Raw genomic sequence first — 26,745 nt, 5'->3', positions numbered from 1 at the left:
TGCAGGCTGTGCTCTAGGGATCCACCATGGGTAAGTATCCTAGAGGCTCTCCAATTGCAGCAAATTAGTGTCTGATTATCTGTTGTTACCCACGCTGGGAGGCGGGCATCTGAACAGAGGGGGAAAAGGGATGGTTGATGCATTTGCTCTGTTCCTGGCTGGGGAGAGGAAATGCAACACCCAGGAATGCAGGGGCAGAGAGGGTTGCGGAGAGGAGACCTCCGATGTGAGCCTTTGTGGCTAGTTCCAGAGAGGAGACCTCCGATGTGAGCCTTTGTGGCTAGTTCCAGGTGGCTCTCCTTGTGCCCGAGATTATGACCACCTTTCTGCAGCAGTCTGGAGAAACGACTGCACACTGTCGGTCTCAGATCACACGTGCAGGAAGGGATGGCAGACACAGTCCATCTGGACCTGGCGAGGGATTAGCGGAGCTCAAGCGCAGACGCAGTGGATTTAGAGCATTCCTGCGAGCCCTTGAATCACTCTATGGGCAAAAGCCGCAGGGGGATATCTGATCCACAGACCCCAGTACACTTGAACTATATTTCTGGCACTCTGCCCTCTTACGTCTTAATTTTCTGATTTAACAGCAGGAGCACCAGGTGGGTGCTTTTACCTGAACGCCATCTTGGAACAAACTCAGATTGAAATTTTTAAGAAGTAATATAACTGACATGAGTAAATGGTGATCTATATCAAGGATTGGAAAACTACAGCCTATTGGCAAACTTGGATGGCCCCATTTTTGCAAATGAAGTCTTGGTGGAGTACCAAAACCAAACCAAACTATTGTCTTGAGTCAATTTCAACTCATGACAACCCCATGAATTACCGAATTAAAGTGAGTTCCATTTTTTAAAGAGTTTCTGTACAGAAGATTGCCAGACCTTTCTACTGCAGTGTTGCTAGATGAGTTCAAACAGTCAATCTTTCAGTTAGTAGCTGAGAGCACATTGTGCCACACAGGTCCTTATTGGAGCTCAGCCACTTCTGTTTTGTTTGTCTATGCCAGCTTTTGTGCTACCAAATTGAATAACTATGACCTGCAATGTGAAAAAATATGTATTATCCATCCTTTTACCAAAAACAAAAGTTTATGACCCCTTACTTAGAACAGTGATTCTCTCCCCTCAGGACAGTGGTGAGAATGGCGATACCTGGAGGGTGGAGGGAAGGTGGGGAACCAAGTACAAGGATCTACATAAACCCCCCCCCCTTGGGGGACAGACAACAGAAGAGTAGGTGAAGGGAGATGTCAGACAGTATAAGACATGACAAAATAATAATAATTTATAAATTATCAAGAGCTCCTGAGGGAGGGGTAGCAGGGAGGGAGGGGAAAGTGAGGAACTGATACCAAGGGCTCAAGTACAAACAAAATGTTTTGAGAATGATGAGGACAACAAATGTACAAATGTGCTTGACACAGTGGATGTATGTATGCATTGTGATGAGTTGCATGAGCCCCCAATGAAATGATTAAATTTTTAAAAAGAGCAGTGTTTCTCAAACCTGGCTGCACATTAGACTAACCCAGGGAGCTTTTGAAAATCCCAGTGCCAAGGCCCATACACCAAAGTAGTCAAATGAGAATCTCTTAGTTTGAGATATAGGCTTTAGAATTTTTCCAACTCTTCCAATTCCAATATACAGCCAAGTGTGCAAGTAGATCAGGCAAGAATAGGAGCAGTAACCTAACATGGCATGTGTTCTCGTGCATAGAGCTTACACGTTACACATAGATGTAGAAATTACACATAGATTGGAAAATTTGATAGTACAAATGACACAGTTGGTGACATAGATGAGCTTCTTGCTCGACTTCACTCACAGTCTCCGAGAAGCAAAGAGTGAAGGGAAGGAAGGTGAAGAGAGCGCTTGGAGAACAGCAGTTTGACTGGGTCCCTAAATGTCCCTCTGGGCCCTGCTTCAAGAATGTGCTAAGTGTGATGGAAATGAGAGAAAACTGCCAATCTAGAATTCTGAAGATAAAGCGTTGCAATGGGGAGGAGAACGAGATTAAGGTCTACAAAGAGGAGAACAAATATAGCTTACAAATTAAAGGGATCTGGGCAAATAAAGAGCCCAGTATTGGGTTGATAACTGCAGGGTCGGCAGTTTAAACACTACTGGCCACACTGCAGGGAAAAACTGAGCTGTCGCTTCCTGTAACGGTTTGTATCTCAGACACTCTGAGGACCCGTTCTACTGTGCCCTGTAAAAGATTGTGGAAATGGATTTCAGGGCAGTGGGTTTGGTTTTTTGTTTAGTTACACCTCTATCTAAATTGATAATATAATGAAATACCAAGGGGCTTGAAAAACTTCATGGAAAAAATCCAATATCTTGTCATTCCAAGTTTCCACATACTTTTTAAAGCCATCTCATATGGCTGCCCTAGTGGCACAAGGGTTCAGCAATCAGCTGTTAACCAACAAAGTCAGCCATTTGTACCCCTACTGTGTCCGTTGGAGGAGCCCTGGTGCCATGGTGGCCTACCCCCTGGGCTGCTAACCACAAGGTAAGCAGTTGGAAGCCACTCACCATTCTGAAGGAGCAAGATAAGCCTTTCTGCTCCCAGAAAACCTTACAATCTCAGAAACCCATGGGGCAGACTGTGTCCTATAGTGTCACTTTGTGTTGGAATGGATTTGATGGCAATGAGTTTGGTTTGGGCTTATCTCCAGGTGAGAGTGACCTAGAGATCTGTTCCTCGAAAGAACCCAGCTCAGGAAACCCTGTGAGGCACTCTCTGTCATAGGGGTCACTGGAAGTATAAATCTACTCAGAAAAGCTAACAACAAGGATTATTTGAATATCCATAAGCACAACAGAAAACTTAAGGAATTTTGTTTGGAAGTTCTTACAACACAAGATTAGCTCTCTTCTGAAATGATTAGATGTCATTTTTGAACATCTCTCTCAGGATGTGGTCAAATAACACAAGCTCCTTCTCCAAGGGCCCCTTGGTTGGCCCATTATGCTAATGTTGCTCTTCCAAATTCAAAAGAAGCACTGTTTTCTAGCTTGGAACCCCTCCCTTCCCATCTCTCTCTTTCAAGCTTGTGGCTGTGCACCCAAGAACAAATCTAAGCCTAAGGCACTTCCTTTCTTCTGAAATTCCAGGTTCCATCCTCTCATCTATTGACTGCTTCAGTTATGTCGGCTCCTGCATCATTGGCTATTGCTAAACTCTTTTGGCCAGAGACAGAGACGCCTAAAATAACCCTCAAGAATGCCATGAAAATGGAAAATGGGTAAGTGGGGCACCTTCACCTAGCTGATGACGACTGAGGATGAGGGGACAATGATGCAAAGTCAAAGTTCAGCTAAAATTTTGATACCCACAGAGCACAGTGAACAAAGATATTGAAGTGAATTTAATTCCCCAGTGATAATTATCTAGCCTTCATCAATGTAAAATGACTGTTGCAACACTTGAAAATAATTTTTCTAGGTCTCTAAATGCTGGTATCTTCTTTTGACAATTATTCATGATAAAGATAGCGCATTGTAAGTACAGCATTGGGTTCATAACACCTTGATTTAAGACTGTTACAAAGACATAGGATGACCATTTCTGGGGATTGTTCCGTTTAATAGAGTAAAGGGAGGCCAGGCATCTGTCTGGGATACAGATAGCTTTAACCTCTTTTCTTTACCTTAGTTTCTCTTGTCTGGCTTAAAAGAAAGAAAGAAGGTGGGAAAGACTAAGGGACTGGGGAATAAACAAAAGTATTTTAATGAAGGAAAGAATTCATCAAACAAAGTGTTCTTGAGATTCATCCTTGTTTGTCTGTGGGCGGTGTTACCACAGAAAGCAAAAAAGCCAAATGGCCAAACTACTGCGTATAGTTTGATTCTACTTATAGATACTTCGAAGTTAACATACTTAGTCTGTGTTAGTTGGGTACAAAACACATAGGAAGGCTGTAGAAAGGGGATGCTAAAGAAAGAGAGAAGGTGGTGGATTAAGGAAAGCACACGGGGAATCAGGTGAGGTGGCATTTCATTCCTTAAGTGAGCTGATAAATCTGTATACCACTAGTTGTTATATTTTATCTATTTTAAGGATTATCTGAGTGGTGCAAATAGTTAATGTACTCAGCTGTTAAAAGGTTAAATTTGTTTCTACCCAGAGGTGCCTCAGAAGGAAAGTCTGGCAATCGCTTCCAAAAAGAAATAAAGCCATTGAAAGCCCCATGGTGAAGTTCAGCTTGAACACATAGGAAGTCATTATGAGTCAATGTAAACTCACAGGCACTGGGATTTTTTTTTTTAGATATAAGTATTCTTAAAAACTATGCAGTAAAATTAATTCTTGAAAAAGAACAGAATAATAGTCGACATCCATATGCCTATCATGTAGATTCAACAATTATGAAACTAACTCCATTATGATTTCATAGAATTCCAGCTATGATCCTGACAGTTTGTATTTTCATCTGGATGAGCTCTAGTTGTGCCATTTCTGTACTGTGAAGTCCACCCATTGACAACCTCTTGGTAATTCTGGAATTACTGTGTTTTGATTAAGTGAGTCGAGAAACCTCCTGGAAGCCGCAGCACAGGGAGCATCCTCATCCATCTCTCTGGTGGCAAACATCGCCGTAAACCTGATTGCCTTCCTGGCTCTGTTGTCTTTTCTGAATTCAGCCCTCTCCTGGTTTGGAAACATGTTTGACTACCCACAGCTGAGTTTTGAGGTACAAGACTTCTATGCTTCTGCCCACAATTTTGTTTCTGCCTAACATGAGTTTGGGAGCATTTTTCCCTAACCAAAAATAGTGTGCTTACTCATTGTCCAAGTATCCTATATCCACTCCTCATTTCCCCATCCCCTTTATTCTACCACCCTCCTTCCCCCAACATATACTCATTCTTTGCTGACCCTACTCACAAGATTCCAGATTACTCCCAATGAGCCAATTTTAACCATGGCACCTATTGGCTAAAGCAAGAGAATATGGAGAGATTTCTGAATCTGAAAGGAACATGGGCAAGCAGGAACAATCTTAGAGCTATTGATAAATCAGAAGAACTGGAAGCAAATCAATACTCAGCTAATAAACCCTTGGTTTTTCATTTCTGTAGATAATATGCTCCTACGTCTTCATGCCTTTTTCCTTCATGATGGGAGTTGACTGGCAAGACAGCTTTATGGTTGCCAAACTCATAGGTTATAAGACTTTCTTCAATGAATTTGTGGCTTATGAGCACCTCTCCAAATTGATTCACTTGAGGAAAGAAGCTGGACCCAAATTTGTGAATGGACAACTGCAATATATGTCAGTGAGTACTACTTTAATTTTTCAGCACACCACTTCATCCCAAACATACTCTCATCAAATAAACCTTTTGTTGTCAAGTCGATTCTGACTCATAGCAATACTATAGGACAGAGTAGAACTGCCCCATGCCACATTTTATCCTTCAGAGTTGCTAGTGGATTTGAATGGCTGACCTTTTAATTAGCAGCCAACTACTTAACCATTGCCCCACCAGGGCTTCTTCATTCATTGCCTAGTTGCCTCAATATGTCAGGCACTTTGATTATATCAGAAAACAAAACAGACCCTAAACCACTGGTCTCATGTAGTTCATATTTAACTGCCAAACTTGGATGACACCATGGAGAGCAGGATTGGACCTTCGTGACCCATAGGGATTTTTGTTGGCTGACTTTTGAAAGTAGATTTCCTTGGCTTTATTCCTAGGTTAACTTCTGACTGCAAATGAGTTGCTTCATACTCATAGCTACTCTATAGGCCAAGGTATAACTAACTGCCCCTGTGGCTTTCTGAGACTATAACTCCTTACAGGAGGAGGAGCTGGTGGTTTGGAACTGTTAACCTGTGGTTAGCAACCCCAAATAGATCACTATGCCACCAGGAGCCCTGGCAGATTTCTCGCTCTTCCCCAGATTCCCTCCCCACCAACTCCCAGTTCCCTCTTTCTCTCATCAAGTTGATCCTGACTCATTGTAACACTATAGAACAGGGTAGAACTGCTCTTATGGGTTTCCAAGAGTGTAACTGTTTGCAAGAGTAGAAAGCCTCACCTTACTCCTGAGGATCAGCTGGTGGTTTGGAACTGCAGACCTTGCTATTAGTAGCCCATCATGTAACAACTGCACCAGGCCTCCATAAGTTAACACAATGAGCTTTAGCACCTTGTAATTTTCAGCTATGTTGAACTAGTGTGTGTGTGTGTGTGTGTGTGTATAAATACAGGGAATCCTGTCCAGTGTGATAATTTACTTTTTTCTAATAGACTAACTTTTAAAGCAGTTTGCATTTACAGAAAAGTTATGCAGTACAAAGAATTTCTGTATACCCTTTTTTACCTGCTGCATGATGTCTTACATCTTGTGATAGGTATATTACAATGAATGAAACAAGATTGATATTTGATTGACTAAAGTTCAGAGTTTACATTAAAGTTCGCTCTTTGTGTTGTACAGTTCTATCAATTTTGACAAAACCATATTGCTATGTGTCCACCAATACAATATCATACAGAATCGTCTCCTTGTCCTTGCACTCCACCCATCCCTCTCCCTAGAAACCCCTGGCAACCTCAACCAGTCACTTGATCCTTTCACAGTCTCTATTATAAGTTTTTCTTTTCTAGAATGTAATACGATGGGAATCAGTATGGAGCCTTTCCATGCTGGCACCGTTCACTCAACAATATGCATTTAAAGTTCTCCTATGTCTTGATAGTGACTTGACCACTCCTTTATTTTTATTGTTGAATGACACTCCATGGTATGAATTTATAACATATTGTCTATTGAATCATTATCATAAGCAGGTGGCTTCAAGGAACAATTTACTTTTTCACACTTTAGGAGGCTAGAAGTCCACACTGAGGGTGCTGACATCAGGGGAGTACTCTGTGTGTGACTTTGGAAAAGGGTTCGTGTCATTTCTCAGTGTCTGCTCCAAGGATCCTTGGCCATCTTGTGGCCTATTTTCATTTTGTTTGTGCTTACTTGCTTTGCTTGCTGCTTAATCTGGTCTTATGTCTCTCAGAAGCCTTGTTTAAGACACACCCTACACTAAATACTGTCTCATGAACAAGACAAAGAAGAACCTTTCCCAGATTGGTTGGCAGCCACACGTATAAGGGTTAGGATTTATAACACTCATTTGTGATGATGCACAGTTCAATCCATAATAGTAAACAATCAGCTAAGTTTAGTGAAATGTTTTCTGTTCCCAAATGCTAGTTGGCAGGAGAAACATGTCTTGTCGTGTGCAAAACAAGCATGCCATTCTGGCAGAGTTAAGCGGTTTCGTGACTACAAAGATAGAGATGGAACAGCAGAGCGGATTAAGATTTGGGGTGATCCCAACCAAAGACAAAAACACAGAGGAGGTTTAGAAACATCAATTCCATGGCTTCTGGCATTGTTGCATCATGAGGGGAAAAGAAAACGTAGTTTCTCCAAATTTCAGAGTTCTCAAGAGCAAACTAGGAGAAAGAGTCACGGTAATTTTTTTCTTACCAACTAGAATGTGTCAAGTGTGTCCTGCTGTCACCTAGAAAAAGTATCACATGTGTAAGAGACAAGAGCCCTAGTGACACCTATCGAATTATGTCCATTGCTGGCCTCCATCTAAAACCACCTAAAATAACAGGTCAGACTAAATATGACATCTTAGCTACCTTAGCGCTGCTGTAGCAGAAATACCGTAAGTCAGTGAATTTAAAGAGAAATATATTTTCTCACAGTTCTGGAGCCTGAAAGTCCAAATCTCTCAGTTGTGTTAACTCCTGAAGGTCCCTCTATTAGTTTCTGGTGACTGCTAATAATCCTTGGCATTCTTTGACATGTCGACAATCTTCACATGGCATCTGTCTTCTCCATGTTTGTATCTCCATGTTTAGGACTCCCCCTGCTCTAATCTGACCTCAACAGTATAACCAAAGAAAACTCTATTTTCAGACATGATCACATCCCCAAATACAATGGCCAGGACTTCAATTCATATTGTCAGGGGACACAATCTAATCCAAAATTTATGTAGTACTTTGAATGAGCATTTTATTACTTACGTCTTAGGATGTGTTCCCTAGAGAAGTAAAACCAGTAAAAAAAAAATACATACTTTATAAAAGAGAACTAGATCACACAACTTGTAGGGGCAGACGCTTTCCAAGTCCATGAGTCAGATATTAATTAGGCAAGGGGCATCTCCTGACACACCTAGCTTCGGGAGCTGATGAACCCAAGATCAGCAGGCCAGACAGCAGGCTTCTGGCTGCCAAGGTAAATAAACCCAACACTGACAATAGGTGGCAGGCTGCTGGTGAGTCCTAGGATCAGTAGCCAATGCAACGGGCTGCTGGCACCACGTGCAAAGAGCCAGGCGACAAGCTAAGGACAAAGAAAGCTTTTCCACAGCATCCACTTATGTTGGAAACAGGCTACCCTACTGAGGAGATCTCTTCATGGGGGGGTCACGGTGTCTTTCTTAACTGCCAAACCATTGAGTGTCCTACCCCGGTCAAGTTCACAGAAAACCTTAATTATCACACTCCATCTCCCCCTTTTTAGGATAACTATATCTTTATATGGAAAACCCATGGTAGAGAAAGATTCAAGGAGTTGTCAAAGGAAAAGCAAACCACCCTCCCTCTTTGCAGCCCCCCATCCTTGTCCTTGGAGCATATTATGCCACTGTGTAGTCACTCAAAAACGTGTCTGAGGTAGCTTTCTAGATCCATTCAAGGGCATGGGATTTTTTTTTTTTGCTTAAAAAAATTTTTTTTATTAAAAGATTATTTTATTGGAGGCTCTTATACCAAGCCATACATCAATTATATCGAGCAGATCTGTACATATGCTGCCATCATTATTTTCTAAGGTAGCACAGGATTTTATGAATGGACAAGAATTTCTTGCCGTCGAGCTCTCTTGATAACTCTTGTCACTGCTTTGCTGCTATGAGTCTTGCCGCAGTGACTAGCCTTGTGCCTGGGGGGCTCTGTTCATATGCAAGGAGAGCTCTATGGTGCAGCAGTATTTTTCTGGTAGTGTGCATCTCTTCTTGTCATACAGTTATCTCAGCTTCCTTTTCCTCTCCTCCTTGTTATAAAACCATACTTGGCCCCATGTATGTTTTCTGTCCTCAAAGAGCTTCAGAGAGGAGAAAAAGCCATCTCAAGCCCTCTCTGCCATCCCTCTCCCCACAGTCTCTTAATAAACTTGCCTGCTTTGGAAACCAACTGAAATAAAATAAAGTGCTTGAAAGAGAGCAAGGGACGAGGAGGAGGAAGTGGCTGCTTTTCCAGAAATGGTAAATTGCGCAAATACTTGAAAGTTATTTTTCCTGTCTGCTATATAGACACTGATTGAAAATATCAACAAAGGAATTTCTAGATCCATGGAAAAGAAAAGGGGCCTTACAAGCAACAAAAACATGGCTATTTGACATGGCTATTTGAATCTTGACTGGGAGCTTTAGAAAAATCTAGTTAGTGAAAGAGAACATGGGATATATACTTCTGAGTGTACACGGGGCCCCTGCTTGCCTGGTTATTCTATGAATCAAATCAGATGTTTCAGTCTATAGGGATGTAAATGATCACCCCAGGTGTGTGGCTACCTTTGCAAGCTCTCCAAGCCACCTAAAGCTGAGAAGGAATTATCTGGCCTGCACATACCTTTTGACTGGCAGCTTAGAGCAAGAGAGCTAAGCCCCATCCATCTTCTCAGAATCCTGTAAGGGCTGTTCTCTCTCCCACTTCCAGCCAGATAAATTAATGCTCCTGTGGAGTAGTGAAAGATTTGAGGTACGCATAAAAGCAAACACACTTGATGGCCAGAATACAAGGAAGATTCTTTGATATCTGCAAGCTTTCTCTTTACTAATATGATTCCTTTAAGGTAAAAGGGTCTCCTTTTAACCAAAGCGTAAGATACATACTGAAAAGTGCTATTTTAGATGTAGCTTCAAAAAGTTTTGATGTCTGTGTCACCTTACCAAAATATAGAACATGGCCATCACCCTTAAAGTTTCCCTCATCGCTCTTTGCAGTCAGCACTCTTCCTCAGCCCAGTCCTGAGCCACGAAGGACGTGCTTTCCCTCACGATAGATTACTTTGGTCTGCTTTAGAGCTTCCTATAAGGGGGATCACAGAGCAGCTACACTGGCTTGTGTGCTGCTTCTTTCTTTTTACTGCACAGTAGCACTTCATTTTATGAATAGCAACGAATTGCTTACCCATTTGCCTCCCCATGGACATTTGGATTGTTTCCACTTTGGGGCTATGATGAATGAAAATGCTATGAATGTTTATGTATGTTATGTTATGTTTTGGCAGGTATAATATGCTTTTAGATCTCCTGGGAAAATGTCTAGAAGTGGAATTTCTGGGTCACAATATGCAGTATATGTTAACTTGATTTGGACCCGCCATACTTCTACAAACAAGCAGTGATATTTTGTATTCCCACATTAGCAGGCTCTATGAGTTTCACGTCCTCCATAATCATCACCAACATTTGTTATTGTCCTGTTCAACTAGTCATTCCAGTGGATATAAAGTTGTATGTAATTGTATCTTTAATGTGCATGATTCTGGTGACCAATGATGTTGAGCCTCTTTTTTATCAGCTTACTAGCCATTGGCATATCTTTTTTGTAGTAGTCAAAGTTCATCATCCCCTTTTCACCGTGTCTTGTTATTGCTGAGTTAGAGCAATGCATTATGCATGGTGGAGAGCACTTTTGTTAAATGAAAGCAGTGTGAATGACCTCTGGGATCAATTTTGTATCTCCAGTAAGCATAACAATCCCTGGGACATGTTAACAGGTGACTAGGCCATATTGAGTGTGAGAAGTCTTTTGTATAACATCATCTGAATCTATAGATCCCCTTTCCATCCTCCATCAGAATTGAGGGGGAGATGGGGAAAAAATGGGAAGCAAAGGGTATTTGGTTCTATGCATGGTGCATTGGTTTGTCGATATTAATTCTGTAGTCTGAGTCTGAGGTCCTTTAGGATGTCAAGTTAACTAAGCTGGGTTAGACTAAGTGTACATCTGTATGTTTATGCTTCTTTACAGGTTCGTTCCGAGACCATTGCCACATATGCCCTCTGTGGCTTTGCCAATATTGGGTCCCTAGGAATAGTGATCGGTGGATTAAGTAAGTAAGAGAGTTCAACAAACACACTCCCGACCTTCATCCCGCTCTATAACTCCATGCCATTTAAAAGAGTGTCCTGTAATAATAATAACTTCTTTTATCTATTTTTATCTCCTATGGGTACCCAAGATAATCTCAGCTTGAATTTGAGGGAAGACTTTGTCAAAAGAATTTCAGGAAGAATTTGTTCAAATGTACAGCTGCTGCTCCCAGCCCTTGGATAACATTTAGGTTTCACCTTGCATGCCGATCCCAGGCGATTTATAATAGCCACTGGGAAAAGGATTCTGAAGTCCAGTGTGTGTGTGTGTTGGGGGGGGGGGTGCTGTGGTGTCTACCATAGATATAGGTGGAGATGGTGCTAGATGAGCTGCAGATTTTGGAGGTCCCTTTTTGCAACCTATCAGTCTTGTCATGCACTCAAAACACGGTGAGCCCTTTGGATGAAACTTAGGACGTGTGTCTTCTTTGGAGAAGGGAGGCCTCTGAGCCTTTTCCTGTGGATCACCCAGACCAGAAAGTGTCTCTGGATGTGGCACTCATGGCGATGCATTTTCACTTGCTCTTTTGGCTTTATAGCACAGGAATCTATTTTCTCACGGTGCTGGAAGCTGGAAGTTCCTATTGGGGTCTTGGCCTTGTGTATTCCTTTCTTGTCCACCGGCGCGAGCCTTTCTCGAGTTCTTGGCCTGGAGACACTCTTCACATCTTGCCTGCTTTCCCCTGTGTGTTTCTGTGTCTTCTGGTCACTTCACAACACAGAAATGGTTAGGCTTAGGACACAGCCTATATTGGACTGAGCTCATTAACATAAAAGAAGACTATCTCTGAACAAAATCACATACACAAAGGCTAGGAATTCCACACATATTTTGGGAGACACAATTCAATCCGTAACACTGCTTAAATCTTGCATAGTTGTGTGTGTTTGGGTTTTTTTCCTTCAAATATACATTTCCAGGGTCCTTTTGGCTCTACTGAATGTAAAAGCTTCAGAGGCAGAGTCCAGGACTGTACATGTTAAGACTTCAGAGAGTGTTCACTGATGTCATTAACCCAAACAGTTTCTGTCTTGTCCTTCTTGGGACCTGGTAGGGTTGCACTTTTCAGCATCCCCGCAGTTGGACGGAGCCAGAGATTACTTTTGGCCAATGAGCTGTGATTGGAAGGGATCTCTGCCTCTTCTTGGCGGAAGCATTTATTGGCAGAGGAAGGTCATCTAGAGTTGTCTTTTCCCTCTGCTTCTGTGATGAGCAGTTCGGGGGTCTCTGAGTGTCCACACTGAGTAGAGCATCCCTACCTACCTGCAATGGACAGAGGGTGAAAAATAACTGTGGTCAGTGGGCCACTGAGCTATGGAGTGTGTTTGTTAGCACAACGTAAGCTCATGTTTAATGACTGGCTAATGATCCTCTGGAAAGTAGTCCAAAGCCAATCTGACACTGGGCAGGTCTTCAGGGACCTTTGGCTAGATGATGTCTCTGGTAAACATTTGTGCCTCTGTGTAAAGGTAGTAAGCATGTCTAGCTTTGACATTCTAATTTGATGTAGACTGACCATCAGACTAGTAAGACTCTTCTGAGGTCATTCAAAGAGTTGCTCCTGAAGAGTTGGGTGCCCGAGGAGATTCGATTAGTCAGGATTAATGTGAAGGGAAAGGGTGGAGAGCTCTCAGAATTAGGGACAATGGTTAGGCACATTCCCAAGACTCACCTCACCACTGGGATGAGGGCCAACTCTGTAACTGGAGACCCTACCTTTTCCATTTGAGCATAGCTTGGAACTACAATTTGATAAGTTGTTGCCTTGAATGAACTTTGACACACAGTGATATCAAATGGCAAAGCAGAACTGCCCCTGGGGAGGTCTACACTATAATCTTTATGTAAGCCGGTGTGGCTCCAGAATTACTAAGCAGCTCTTGAACTTTGAATATCTCAGGTGACCTGAGACCCCAAGGGCAAGTAGTGTAACTTATCCACTAGCTGCTCACACTTGTATCTGTTTCCTAGCATCCATGGCTCCTTCCAGAAAGCGAGACATCGCATCCGGGGCAGTTAGAGCTCTGATTGCAGGGACCATCGCCTGCTTCATGACCGCCTGCATTGCAGGTACCGTATCCCATCCCATCATTTGTTTCCTGCCTCGTGTACCCGCAGGGCCTCCAATGCCACCCCAGAAAACTGGGAGTCACGGCAAGTTAACTGTGTGGAATACAGTTGACCAACTAAGAACAGAAAGAAAGATCCCGACTTCATTAACCAATAATGTGAATGGCATTCTGTTCCATTTCTAGGCATACTCTCTAGCACTCCTGTGGACATCACCTGCCATCACATTTTCGAGAAGGCCTTCAATTTCAGCTTACCTCCAAACACAACGGAACTTGTCTCTTGCTGCCAAAGTCTATTCAACAGGTATTGTATATTTGAGTACAACTTCTTTACACCCCATTACTTAAAATCTAATCAGATCTAGTTACCCCCGCTCAATAGTTTTACAACTTATAAATAAACTAAGAACATATATGACATTTCTAGAAAGTTTTCTTTGTTTTACTTTTCTCAGATAAGATTAGTAGAAAAGGGAAACTGGTTACAAGGATCTACATATAACTTCCTCCCTGGGGGATGGACAACAGAAAAGTGGGTGAAGGGAGATATTGGACTGTGTAAGACATGACAAAATAATAATCATTTATAAATTATCAAGGGTTCACGAGAGAGGGAGAGCGGGGAGGGAGTGAGTGGGAAAAATGAGGAGCTAATATTAAGGGCTCAAGTAGAAAGCAAATTTTTGACAATGATGAGGGCAACAAATGTACAAATGTGCTTGACACGATGGATGTATGGATTGTGATAAGAATTGCAGGATCCCCCAACAAAATGATTTTTTTTAATTAGGAATCATAATACTTACTAGCTTACCTAGTATAACTCAATCATTTAATATGGCTGTGTGCTAAGCACTTGGTATGAATTATGTACTTAAACTTTGAAATCATTAAGTTAGGCACTGCTACATTTGTGTGTTACACACACACACAAACACACAAGGATAAGGTAGACTGTGTCACTTATCCAATGTCAGGAAATTAGTGCAAACAGAATCAAGATACAAAATTGAAATCTCTGTGCCCATAAAGCCTACGCTCTTACTCCCTAACTCCCAGTACTTCTCTTTCAAGGAGCGCAAGCAATCTAGGCTGTCCTGACCGCATGGTGATGGGCAAATACGGATGTAGGGCCACCAGCAATTCGTACTGGTCACTCTCCCCTGTACTGTTTCCATTTGCAAAGTCAATGTCCACTGCTCATCTACCCTCCTCAGAATGAAAGCACAACTTTAGTAGGATTCAATGCTTCCTTTGATTATTCTAGAGATAAAAAAGGGGACAGGGGTGGAGGGTGGTCTCTCGGACACCCAGGACTAGAGATCCAACATTAATTCCCTTATACGTCTGTTATTTAGCCCACCTTTACTAAACAAGTGAGGAAGAAAATTCATTTCTTGCCCTGTGTGATTTTTAATATGTGATCTTTTATCTATTTTTCCCATGGTCTCTACTAACGCCTTCATTCCATTGTGCACCAGCACTATCATCAGTCGTCCTGGTAAGGTCATCCCAGGAGGAAATTACAGCCTGTTCTCCCTGAAGGACTGCTGCAAATTGTTGAATCCGCCAACATTTGATTGCAGTTCGGTCCTTAATTCATTTTGAAGTCAGCCTCTTCTCCGGGAACCAGCTGAGCACAAATACTGAACTTTCCTGTTGTGGGGAGTGAGAAAGCTGTACTGCACAGACTGATAACTCCATCATGGAATCTGCTTGAATTGGAAGGAGTGAAGCAGAACAGGAGCAGCGGATCCTTCTGCTCTACAGCACTACCTCTTCTCCTTCCCGCCTTTCCCACCTTGATTCTGTTGAAATTGCATCTGACCACAAACTACAAGCCACTTCTTCTGATTACAGAGATGAATAGAGCCACCCAACAACGGGGCTAAAGTCCAGATGATCCTTTCATGGAAAAAGATAATAAACATTTTGAAGAAATAATATGAGCTGGCACAGGGTATTTGATATCCAGCTCTCCCGTCAAGGGGTATCCTGGTATAGATACCCTATAATTACCATGGTCTATTCCTGTACAAATGTGGTTGTGTTCCTGGTGACAAGACTGGGGTATGGCAATGTGTTAATGTTTGGCTCAAAAAGCAATGTAACAATTATATTTGAGGAAGGATTAGGTCCTAGTTGATAACTGAAAACCTTCTATGAGACTTTTAGATCAGGAAAGCATCAACATTAAACTTGCCTTGTGGATATTGGTGTCTCAGAAGAAAATTCCAGAGACATAACGACATACTCTTACTGGAGTGCTTATCAGCAGAACTCTTTGTGGCATAAAGAGCACCGTGTGGGATAGAACAAATATCAACGACAGAATCAAAAGGTGATTCAAAAAAAGAGAGATTCTGAATGTGAAAAGATTTTTGGAACATCTTAAAGTAATTTATTTTGTTTCTATATTATATATAATTCTTAGTTCATGTGTATATATAATTGGTTGATTGGGGGGCTTGGTAGTTGATGGAGGAGGGAAATGCATGCCCAAAGGAATCTTAATCTCTGAAGTATAATATACATAGATATTTCTAAATACTGTACATTTCCATTTTTCTTGGGTCCTAATTTTCTCTTTTATTTGTTAATCTTTAATTTAGTTAAATATAGCTGCGTGAGTTTTCCCCAGATTCCTATATTGTTGTGTCAATTAAGTTTTTTTCTTTTGATTTTTTTTAACTATGAAAAGGAATAGCTGCTTATTATAAAAACTGAAGATTGAATGTATATATTAAAACCCAAATATCTTTATTTTCACCCTGCTCAGTCCAACTCTATTTTCAGTCCCACACATCTGGAATCATCAATGTTCATTGTTCAAAGCATTCCCTTTACTTCTGTAAACAGAGAAAGTCACATGTGGGAGATGGTTCTGAACTCCCGGAGTTACCATCTCAGAGACCCACAGGAGCAGTTCAACGTGTCCTGTCGGGTCACTGAGAATCAGAACCAACAGGATGGCAGTGAGGGCTTTTGGTTTTATTTGAACAAAATGAGTCTATTTATTTCAACTTGCTTCTTTTTACTTGGTAATGCAGCTTTTTAAAATACGGTGAAACATAAGACATTATCTGAAGAGGTATACTAAAAAATACTCCAAGCATACACTTCTCTTAAGTATTGTGCCACAAAGATTCATTTCTACTTCTTGCTAATCTGTGGAATGTTTGGATATGGAGTTTCATTTTTCAGGTCAAAACACAATGACAATGAAAATTCTGTTGAGGATAGGAACTAGGTGGAAACATGAAAACCACCAGCACACACTTCTACCGCCTTCTGAAAGTGCTCATCACAGCATCAGTGCAGGGAGTTCCGCATCTAACCAGCCAACCCCGTAAGCAGCAGTGAAGGTGAATGGTATCACAAGATCAAAAGGGCTCGTGCAAGGAAGGGAGCACCTTTTGTATGAAGGGGGGATGTTTAACTTAAATCATCTAAAATTCTGAAAAATAACAAAGCATTTCAAGCAAACAAAACAAAGTCAATGGAGTTTATTTCTGTGAAATTATTTTAAATGGGATATGGTATATTGTTTCTTTCTATAGACATCAACCTAGTGGAAATTTTTCTTTACTTTAGTGGCAAAATGCCAGTAAAATCTGTCATAACTAAAACTATGAATATAGTACATCTTTATAGTACATTTTTAGTAAAATGTACTATAAACATGTTCAGAATACATGTCTCTGTTATTAATGTAAAAGAATGGTTGCATACAATCATAAAAAATAGAAATCACAAAAAAAAGAGTTGTATGAGCTCACAATAAAATGATAAAAAGCAAAAAAAAATAGAAATCACGCTGGTTAGGGCAGAGGTTGTACACTGGTACTTATGAGGGCTGGAGGTACAGGGAATCCAGGGTGGATGATACCTTCAGGACCAAGGGTGTGAGGGGCGATGCTGGGAGAGTGGAGGGCGAGTGGGTTGGAAAGGGGGAACTGATTACAAGGATCCACATGTGACCTCCTCCCTGGAAGAGGGACGGCAGAAAAGGGGGGGGGGAGACTCCGGATAGGGCAAGAGATGACAAAATAATGATGTATAAATTACCAAGGGCACATGAGGGAGTGGGGAGCGGGGAGGGAGGGGAAAAAAAAGAGGACCTGATCCAAAGGGCTTAAGTGGAGAGCAAATGCTTTGAGAATGATTGGGGCAGGGAATGTATGGATGTGCTTTATACAATTGATGTATGTATATGTATGGATTGTAATAAGAGTTGTATGAGTCCCTAATAAAATATAAAAAAAGAAAAGAGGAGAAAAAAAAAGAAAATGATTAAGGCAAAGAATGTACAGATGTGCTTTATACAATTGATGTATGTATATGTATGGACTGTGATAAGAGTTGTATGAGCCCCTAATAAATTAAGAAAAAAAAGAAGCGGGAACATTTAAGTTGAAATTAAGTGGAAAAAAAATAGAAATCACTGAAAAGGATTCTATATTTTAAGGATTAAAAATAATTTTCTTTATCTCTCCTTTCAATGTTAGTGAATATTTGCAAACTACGTTAAACTTGTGAACATTCTGATGCCCCCTCAATATACTTAGCCAGACGTTATCATTTCATATATCCCAGCCTAAAATAGGTACTGCAGTAATCTGTGCGTTTATTGCACTATTGGTACAAGTGCAATATTGAAATATTCCCATAAGAAAGCTCAGTAGCTAAAAGAATAGCAATCATTTATAAAAGAAGCAAATTAACAAAATCAATCAATTTTAGAGAGTCCTTCTTTATCCCTTCCCCATTCAATAACAGCTTGTATCTTAAACTAACAATATCAGTTCTTTCTACAAGTCTGTAGCTATTAAAAATACATTTCAATTATCAGAAACATAATGCTTACATGAAGGAAATAGCCTCAAAACAGAGAGCCATATACAAATTATAGTATATATTATTTGGAGCTCTCATATCTAACTAAAGAGACATAGTCAAATAAAAGGTGTAAACCTTAAAATAATAAAGGGGTAAACCTTAATTGAATCCTGCTTCAAAATAACCACATATCTATTTAAAATAATAAATTCAGTCTAAAAACAACTAGGGAAATCTGATCGCGGATTGACTATTAGATGATATTAGGTCATTATTTATGTATCAGCATGGTTTTTTAGGAGAATTTCCTTATTTTTAGGAGACCCTTTTAGTGTTTAGGACTAACAGCCATGTCTGCAACATCGAACTAGATCTCGGGTGAAAAGGGACATACTGCAGACATACACACATTTCTCCTATCTCTTCATAGGAAAGAAGGAGCCTGGTGTTAGACAAGGGCGGGACTGCTAGCACAAAGTCCGACGTTCAAACTCTGCAGCTGCTCTTCAACAGAAAACTGCAAAAAGTTACAGTCTCAGAAACCCACAGGGACGGTTCGATCCTATCCTATAGGGTCACCATGAGTCGGAATCGACTCGATGGCAGTGAGTTTGGTTTGTCTTGGTGACGCCTAGGAGTCCGGATGGTGCAGTGGTTTAAGCACTCGATCACAACCAAAAGGCAGTGCTTCGAAGCAACCAGCTGTTCCGAATGAGAACGATGTAGCCATCTGTTTCAGAAAAGATGGCGGCCTTGGGACCCTGTGGGGACTTTTATTATGTTTCATAGGGCCGCTGTGACTCAGAAATGACTGAGTGGCAATTGGCCGGTCTTGGAACTTTGTGTTATCTTTTGAGCCAAAAAAGGAGAAGGTAAGTGTATATTTTCCTTCCTGCTTGAGCGTAAAACAAATTTTTATTTATTTTTTATTAAGTCACAGGCTATAAAAAGTGGCTTTTCGTAGGACCATCTGGTTCGTTAGCACCATATGGAGAACCTATTCCAGATGGTTCTTCCATCGTGCTGTGTTCCTATCTGTATCTGGCTGCCACTCCTCCCCCGACTTCAGTACATTCAGGGCAGTTTAAGTCTCGCAAGGCATACTGTGTCCTTGCTGGCCTTCAATACCTTCTTTATGAGGATGCCTGCTTTTGAAATTGTTCTGTAATTGAAAGTCAGTCTCCAATGGGCAAATGCACAGTGCCCTACCAGCCTAATTACTCTGCAGAAATATAAAAGCAATTAAACAGAAAGATTCACAAAATGAATGCATGGTGGTAATCTGCGAGTTTCAAAGACCTTGCTGCTTAGGCATGTTGATTTTACCAATGAAAAAAACAACAACAAAACCAGGGACATTTTCCATATCTCATGGCCACACTCTATTCTTGGTTGAGATTCCAAAGCCTCTGGAAGGTCAAAGAATTTGTTTAATAGCCATAGGTTTCTGATTTATGAAGAAAAGGCCATTTATTCCCGCCTCTGCTTTCTGGAAACCAACAGAAAACAGGAGAATAAGAAGCAACCAAGCAAATCCCACCTTTAATGAAATTAGGAAATACTGCTGGAGTCCTGGTAATGTAGTGAGTTACCTGTTTGGTTGCAAATTGCAGGGTGAGAAGTTTGAAACCACTAGATGATCCTTGGAGCAAGGTCAACCCCTCTTACCCATTACGCCTTTTTCAAAACATTAGGACAGTGATGGGTATGAAGGGCACAGCCTGGAGCCATGAAACAGGCTCCTCAAATGGCAGCCTGAAGACTGATGGTTCTGTCAACTTACATTCAGTAGATATTGGTTTCTTAAACAAATGAATAAATGAACGCTGCCTGTTCACCAGATCACACTTTAGAAAAATTTGAGATCTAATTAAAAATGCATACTCATCATAATAATTGCACATGATATGTAAGGGTCTGCATTAGCAATTGGAAGTCTTCCTCTCACTTCAATCTCACTCCCTAGAGTGAGCCACAGTCAGCATTTTGCTGCTGTTAATTTCTCTATCTATGTAATAAGTGATACAATGCTATAACGATCAAAAGGGAGTGAATGGGTCTTCTTTCAAGCCCTGTGCCTGTGTCACCTTCATCTTCCATTTCATGAGAACACCAGGCATGTGATTTTCCTAATCTTATCACCTAAGCGGTGTTAAACTTTCTGCACAAGTTCGGAAACCTGGTCTTCTTGATAATATGCAATGTAAATCTGCAATTCCCCAATACCCAACATTAATAGGGTCTTTTGAAGATCATCAGATTATCTCTGCTTCTAGGAGTGGTCATTCTGCTAACACACTGGGAAAAGCTCCTCTGAGAAACCAAGAGCAAGTAAGCTGATGTTTCTTATAGGAACAGAAGTAAAATCCAGCAACTAAGAGCAGAGGTGCTGGAGGTAGACCACCAGGGTTCAAATCCTAGCTCCGCCACTCACTGTTTCCATTACCCAGGAAACTTGCATAACTCTTGTCTGTGTCCTTGTCTCCACAGGTAAAATGCAAACAGACATATCTCCTCTTCTGTATTCTGTGAGGTTTAAATAAGCTATTCATTAGGAGAATGCCAAAAACCAAAGTCACGCCCACTGTCATCGAGTCCATTTGAACTCCTAGCAGCCCTGCAGTGGGTTACCAGGGCTCTAAATCTTTATGGGCAGATAGTTTTATTTTTTCCTACTGGAATACCATTGAAGTATAATTTGTACATAGTAAAAGAATCAATCTTATTCATAGTTAGATGAATTGTGGAACGTGTGCACATGTGTGCATATTACCCAAATCAAGATGTAGAACATTTCCATTACTCCAGAAAGTCCCCACCCCCACTCACTCTTCTTCTCTATACCTCCCCCAGATAAATGAAATACTGATTTTTTTCCTCCATAGATAAGTCAGATAAATGGGTCCTAAACATGAAACCATACTGCTTTTTTGTTTCTGAATTTTCTCATTCAGCCTAATACATTTGTATCTTACTCAGTAGTTTGATTTTCATTCTTGAATAGTATTCCATACCATAAGCCAATTACGCACCCTTCTGTTAAAAGACATTCAGATAGCTTTCCATTTTTGTTAGTGTTTTCCTTTTCTTTAAAAAGAGTCCATTTTCCATACATTCTTGTGTTTTAGAATCTTAAAAGCTAAGTAAATCCAAGTTGGTATGTGAGAAAGATGTGTTTTACTCACATGATTCCTTATCACCTTTTCCATCCACTGTACTCCTACAACTCTTTACGCGTATGTTGTTCTCCACAGAGTTTTCCAAGATTGTCAGCTTCAGGTCACAAACTGGAAGATCAGTGATGACTAGGTCTCAAACAAGAATAACAGGACACCACGTTGTTAACTCTTTGTTCAATAGGACATTGATTAGCCAACTGCTCGACACACTCAATAAAAGTGCTTTTTCTGTCTTGCATTTGGAGAAAAGTCACTTGACCTTTCTAAGTCTCCAGTGAAATTGAGTTACGTAACTAGTTAACCTCATGGAGTTATGAGGAGCCCTGGTGGCATAGTGGTAGAATATTGGGCTGCAATCCTCAAGGTCTGCAGTTTGAAACTACCTGCTGCTTTGGGAGAGAAAAATGGAACTTTCCATTCCTGTAAACAAGTAGTCTCAGAAACTCACAGGTGCAGGTTTACCCTGTCAGAGGATTGTTATAAGTCAGTATGGGCTCGATGGCAGGTTATGTGGCAGGAAAATGATTTTTTTTTTAAAAAAGAAAGCAATCTAAGAGCATCTTGTAGATTAAAAGTATGATATGAAAGAAAGCCCATGCACAGTCAGGATGAACTATAACCACCGGTCACAGACGTTTGTCCCAGTAGTAGATTGGAAGGCATAGAGTAGTCAATGGTTGAAATTTTTGTTACATTGGAGTTATAATAAATTTGATGCCATTTATGGGAAAAATTAGTCCGTTCTGAAAAGAACTTATGAGAAAGAAAGGTCCTAATGCATTAGAATTTACCAATCACAGTTCATCCTATGGCCCATCTAAGTGGGACATGTCAGCAGTTTAGAATTTGCACTCAGTGACCATGGAACTGAAAACAGGGCATCGAGAAAGGGAGGGCTTCTGAATCTGCTTAAACCAAAAGAAACAGCATGTTCCTGGGGCTCAGGGAGGTTACCCTGTGCACTCGGACTTGATTATAGTTTCCATAGCAACTGCAAGGGAGTCCTCCAGTGACTGATGTGGAGAACACAATGTGCTCAGAGGTGGGCTGCAGCTGGATACTCAAGAAAGTTTATCTCCCCCCCCCCCTTCACTCCCCCCTCCAAAGCTTTTGAAGTAGAAAAAAAATCCATCAAAATTCCACTTTAAATTGGCAGGAGGATATTTGTCAGATCTCAAATGCTTTCACCCCTTTCTCACCAATACTGACAGGAAGGAAAATGTCGGACGGGAAATTTGTTTCACTTAAGGTTCTTAGATTTTTAAAACTGCTATTGTTGTCAATGCATCCTCGGCTCCAGTACATAACACAGACAACCTCCAGACATTCGGATGAGCAGGGCAGAGCCCCAGCCAGTATCCCAAGGAAGTGGCTGAGAGGGCCTGAATTTTCATTTTCCCCCCCTTTTCCTGCATTGGCAAGTGTACTCAGGAAGAAGTTTTTTATCTTTTTCCACAATAGTTTATATAAGATGGCTCCTGGTTATTCACATGTGCCATAGGAAAATACTCATAATTTTTTAGCTGTAAAATTTTAAAATCATTTTATTGGAGGCTCATACAAATCTTATCACAATACCTACATACATCAATTGTATAAAGCACATCTGTACATTCATTACCTTCATCATTCTCATAACATTTGCTCTCCATGTAAGCCCCTGGCATCAGTTCCTCATTTCCCCCCTTCTTCCCTGCTACCCCTCCCTCATGAACCCTTGATAATTTATAAATTATTATTTTTTCATATCTCACACTGTCCGACATCTCCCTTCACCCACTTTTCTGTTGTCCGTCCCCCAGGGAAGAGGTTATATGTAGATGCCTGTCATTGGTTCCCCCTTTCCACCCCACAACTGGTCCTGAAGGGTTCATCTGTCCTGGATTCTCTATGTTTCCAGTTCCTATCTGTACCAGTGTACATCCTCTACATTGGTCTAGCCAGATTTGTAAGGTAGAATTGGGATCATGAAAAGGGAGTGGGGAGGAAGGATTTAGGAACTAGAGGAAAGTTATATGTTTCATCATTGCTACACTGCACACTGATTGGCTCGTCTCCTCCCTGTGACCCTTCCATAAGGGGATGTTCAGTTGCCTACAGATGGGCTTTGGGTCTCCACTCTGCACTCCCCCTCATTGACAATTATATGATTTTTTTGTTCTTTGATGCCTGATACCTCGTCCCTCCGACACCTCATGATCACACAGGCCGGTGTGTTTCTTCCATGTGGGCTTTGTTGCTTCTGAGCTAGATGGCCACTTGTTTACCTTCAAGCCTTTAAGACCCCAGACACTATATCTTTTGATAGCCAGGCACCATCAGCTTTCTTCACCACATTTGCTTATGCACCTGTTTGCATTCAGCAATTGTGTCAGGAAGGTGAACATCATGGAATGCCAGTTTAATAGAACACAAAAGTATTTTGAGGGAGTACTTGAGTGGAGGCCCTATGTCCATTTTCTACCTTAATACTAAACCTATAAATGCATACACAAAAATCAATTTCCCCATACTCATATATAAATATATTTACATATGTACTTGCCTTTATTTAGACCTCTATAAATAACCTTTGCCTCCTAAATCTTTCCTCTATTTCCTTTTGCTTTCCTCTTGTCCCACTATCATGCTCAGCCTTCATTTGGCTTTCAGTAATTCCTCTTGGTTACATTACCCATGGTCACGCCCTACCAGACCTCCTACACCCTCCTCATCACTGATTTGTATCACTTGTTTTTCCCTGGTCCCTGGGTTTGTTAACACCACTTCATTTCCTCCCACCTCCTCCTCTCCCGTGTCCCCATGGAACTGCCAGTCCTGTTGTTTTCTCCTCCAGGTTGTTCATCTAGCCTATCTTATTTAGACAGACCTGCAGAGATAATAACATGCACAAAAACAAGACAGAGCAAAACCAAGCAACAAAAGAAAACAAGACAACAAGTCAATGACAAAAAACACACAACACAACTACAACAAAAAGAAAAGCTTGTAGTTATTTCAAGGACTGTTTGTTGGCCTTTAGGATTGTTTTCCACTCAGGTTTGATGGGGTACCAAGCCCTGGGCCCAAAGTCTATTTTTGGTATTACCTGGGGACTTCATTGCTATGTTCCCCTTGCTGTTCTGTTCCACACCCTTAGTGTTTTGCCTCAGTATGGTGGGATCAGATTGGGCGCAATTCCCACACTGTGTCTCCAGTGTTGTCCCCTGTAGGGCTATGGATCAGTGAGGGATGTCATGTCTCATATGATCTTCTCTATGGATTGGCTGCTCTGAACGGGAATCCCGTTGTCAAAGCTTGGTGGGCCAGGATGTGCTCCACTCTTCCTCCCCTTTCATTTGCTCCCATGTGTTCTAATCAGACATGTCCCTCTCCCGGAGCTTCAGTTTCAGTGCTGTCCTCTGAAATAAATTTTTCCAGGGGGGCGGGGGAGGCAGGTGTCCAATAGTTGGGATTGGGGCCGGACCCTCAGACCTGTCCACTGGTTCCCTACTCCATGCCGGCATGTTGCATTCACATCTTGGAGCATCAAGTTGACGTCTGGTCCCTCTTTCCTTATCTCTATGATGCTCCTCCTGTGATCCAGCAGTGTGGAATTTCCCTCTTAGTAACTCTCCTGGGCTGATTTCTGCAGAGCCCCTCAGGTATATGCTACTCAGTCGCCATCTTCCGGTAGATTAAAACTATCCTCCTATCTGTCATCTCAAAAAAAAAAAGCCATCATGTGCTAACAATCTGTGGTATGTGAGTATCCAGTGTGTACGTGCTTGATATTTTTTGAAGAAGCACTTGAGGCATAGTGGTTACGCGTTGGGCTCTATTCATATCTCTATGGGATGGAATCGACTCGATGGCAATGAGCTTGATATTCTGTAATTGTTTCATTTTTGACATATGCTGTACCCTTCATAATACATACTTTTCTATGTTGTTAAACATTCTTCTACATCATCTTAAAATGGCTAAAATTTATTCCATTATATGACTCTATCACAATTCAACCTATCCTCTTATTAGACATTTTGAAGATTTGGTAATAAGGATTGCAAATATTTCCCCTATGCTATCATTTGTATTTTCCCCCCTGTGGTGTTTTATTTTGTCTTTCTTTGTGACACAAATCTCTCTCCACTCCTGCCACTGTAATTAAATTTAGCCATCTCTCGGTTAGGGCATCTTGCATCATGAAAACCTAACCCCATTACAAAGTCATACCATAATGTTTTTCATTGTTTTGTAGAACTTTTGTGGTTTCATTTTTTTCACATTGAAATCTTTATACATTTGGAAGTTGTCTCATTATATGGTGTGAGATATGGGTCTGATATTAATTTTTCCAGATGATTACTTGATTGCCCCAGTATTACTAAGTATGGGCAATGTCTCTATTTTCTCTGTTCTTGAGAAGTGGCCCTTTTATCACATAGAAAGTGCCTTGTATTGGAATGTATATGGATTTTCTGTTCTGTTCCACTGATCTGTTTCCTACTGTGCGCATCGATTGTTTGCTGTAAAGTACAGATGCTCGGCCTTAGACTTAGGATGTGGACTGCTTGGCCCATAGAAGTTCAATAAAAATTTAAGTGATGATGAATAGGGGGGAAACTGCCTATATCTATCTATCTATCTACATATTTTCTAGAAACCCATTTATGAAGTCTTTAACAGGACAGAGTTGAAAACAAATCATCTGGTTGAGGGAGACTATCAGTGTGAAGCCATAAGGATGTCTAATGAGTGTCAATGGGATCAGGTACTAGGCATCAAAGACCCAGAACAAAAAAATCATTATCAATGTGAATGAGGGGAAGGATGGAATGGAGAACCAAAGTCCATCTGTAGACAATTGGACATCCCCTTACAGAAGGGTCACAAGGAAGAGATGAGCCAGTCAGGGTGCTGTATAGCACTGATGAAATATACAACTTTCCTCTAGTTCCTTAATGCTCCTCACCCCCACTATCACGATCACAATTCTACCTTACAAATATTGCTAGACCAGAGCATGTACACTTATACAGATAAGAGCTCACAACACAGGGAATCCAGGCCAGATAAACCCCTCAGGACCAATAGTGAGAGTATTGATACCAGGAGGGGAAGGAGAAAGTGGGAGGAGAAAGGGGGACCTGATCTCAATGATCTATATATAACTGTAAGGTCTCCCTCTCCGGGACTAGATTCCAACCTCGGTCCTTGGCTCCGCACGAGAAAGATTTCACGCCGAAGCCGGGCTCATGATCCAAGTGAATTTAATGAGAGCTAAAAGAAGTTTCAGGTTTTACGTGGCACCCATAGAATTCCTTTGACCATGTGGCCTGGCGGAGACTGCTCCGGGACACACGAGGATCTCTCCCCTCCCAGGAAGACGACCAGACCGCACAAGCAAGACAAGCTCCCCACCCTCCCCCTGCCTTCTTAAGGGTTCCTGGGGGAGGCGTGGGGAACGA

General features: G+C 41.3%; 1 protein-coding gene across 1 annotated transcript in view; it reads left to right on the top strand.

The window, feature by feature from the left end:
* SLC28A3 (solute carrier family 28 member 3) overlaps positions 1-14,885 on the top strand; it is a 70,592-nt gene extending 55,707 nt beyond the window's left edge. Inside the window, exons 12-18 of the mRNA XM_075550719.1 lie at positions 3,127-3,257; positions 4,538-4,706; positions 5,095-5,292; positions 11,083-11,164; positions 13,177-13,275; positions 13,461-13,581; positions 14,759-14,885. Of these exons, the coding sequence (XP_075406834.1) occupies positions 3,127-3,257; positions 4,538-4,706; positions 5,095-5,292; positions 11,083-11,164; positions 13,177-13,275; positions 13,461-13,581; positions 14,759-14,885 (927 nt within the window). The remainder of the gene's footprint in view (positions 1-3,126; positions 3,258-4,537; positions 4,707-5,094; positions 5,293-11,082; positions 11,165-13,176; positions 13,276-13,460; positions 13,582-14,758) is intronic.
* Positions 14,886-26,745: the final 11,860 nt, after the last annotated feature.

The sequence above is a fragment of the Tenrec ecaudatus genome, chromosome 5 (genome assembly GCF_050624435.1).
Source record: "Tenrec ecaudatus isolate mTenEca1 chromosome 5, mTenEca1.hap1, whole genome shotgun sequence".
NCBI lineage: Eukaryota > Metazoa > Chordata > Mammalia > Afrosoricida > Tenrecidae > Tenrec > Tenrec ecaudatus.
The sequence above is the reverse complement of the archived record's forward strand: the minus strand, read 5'-3'. Positions and strand labels throughout refer to the sequence as shown.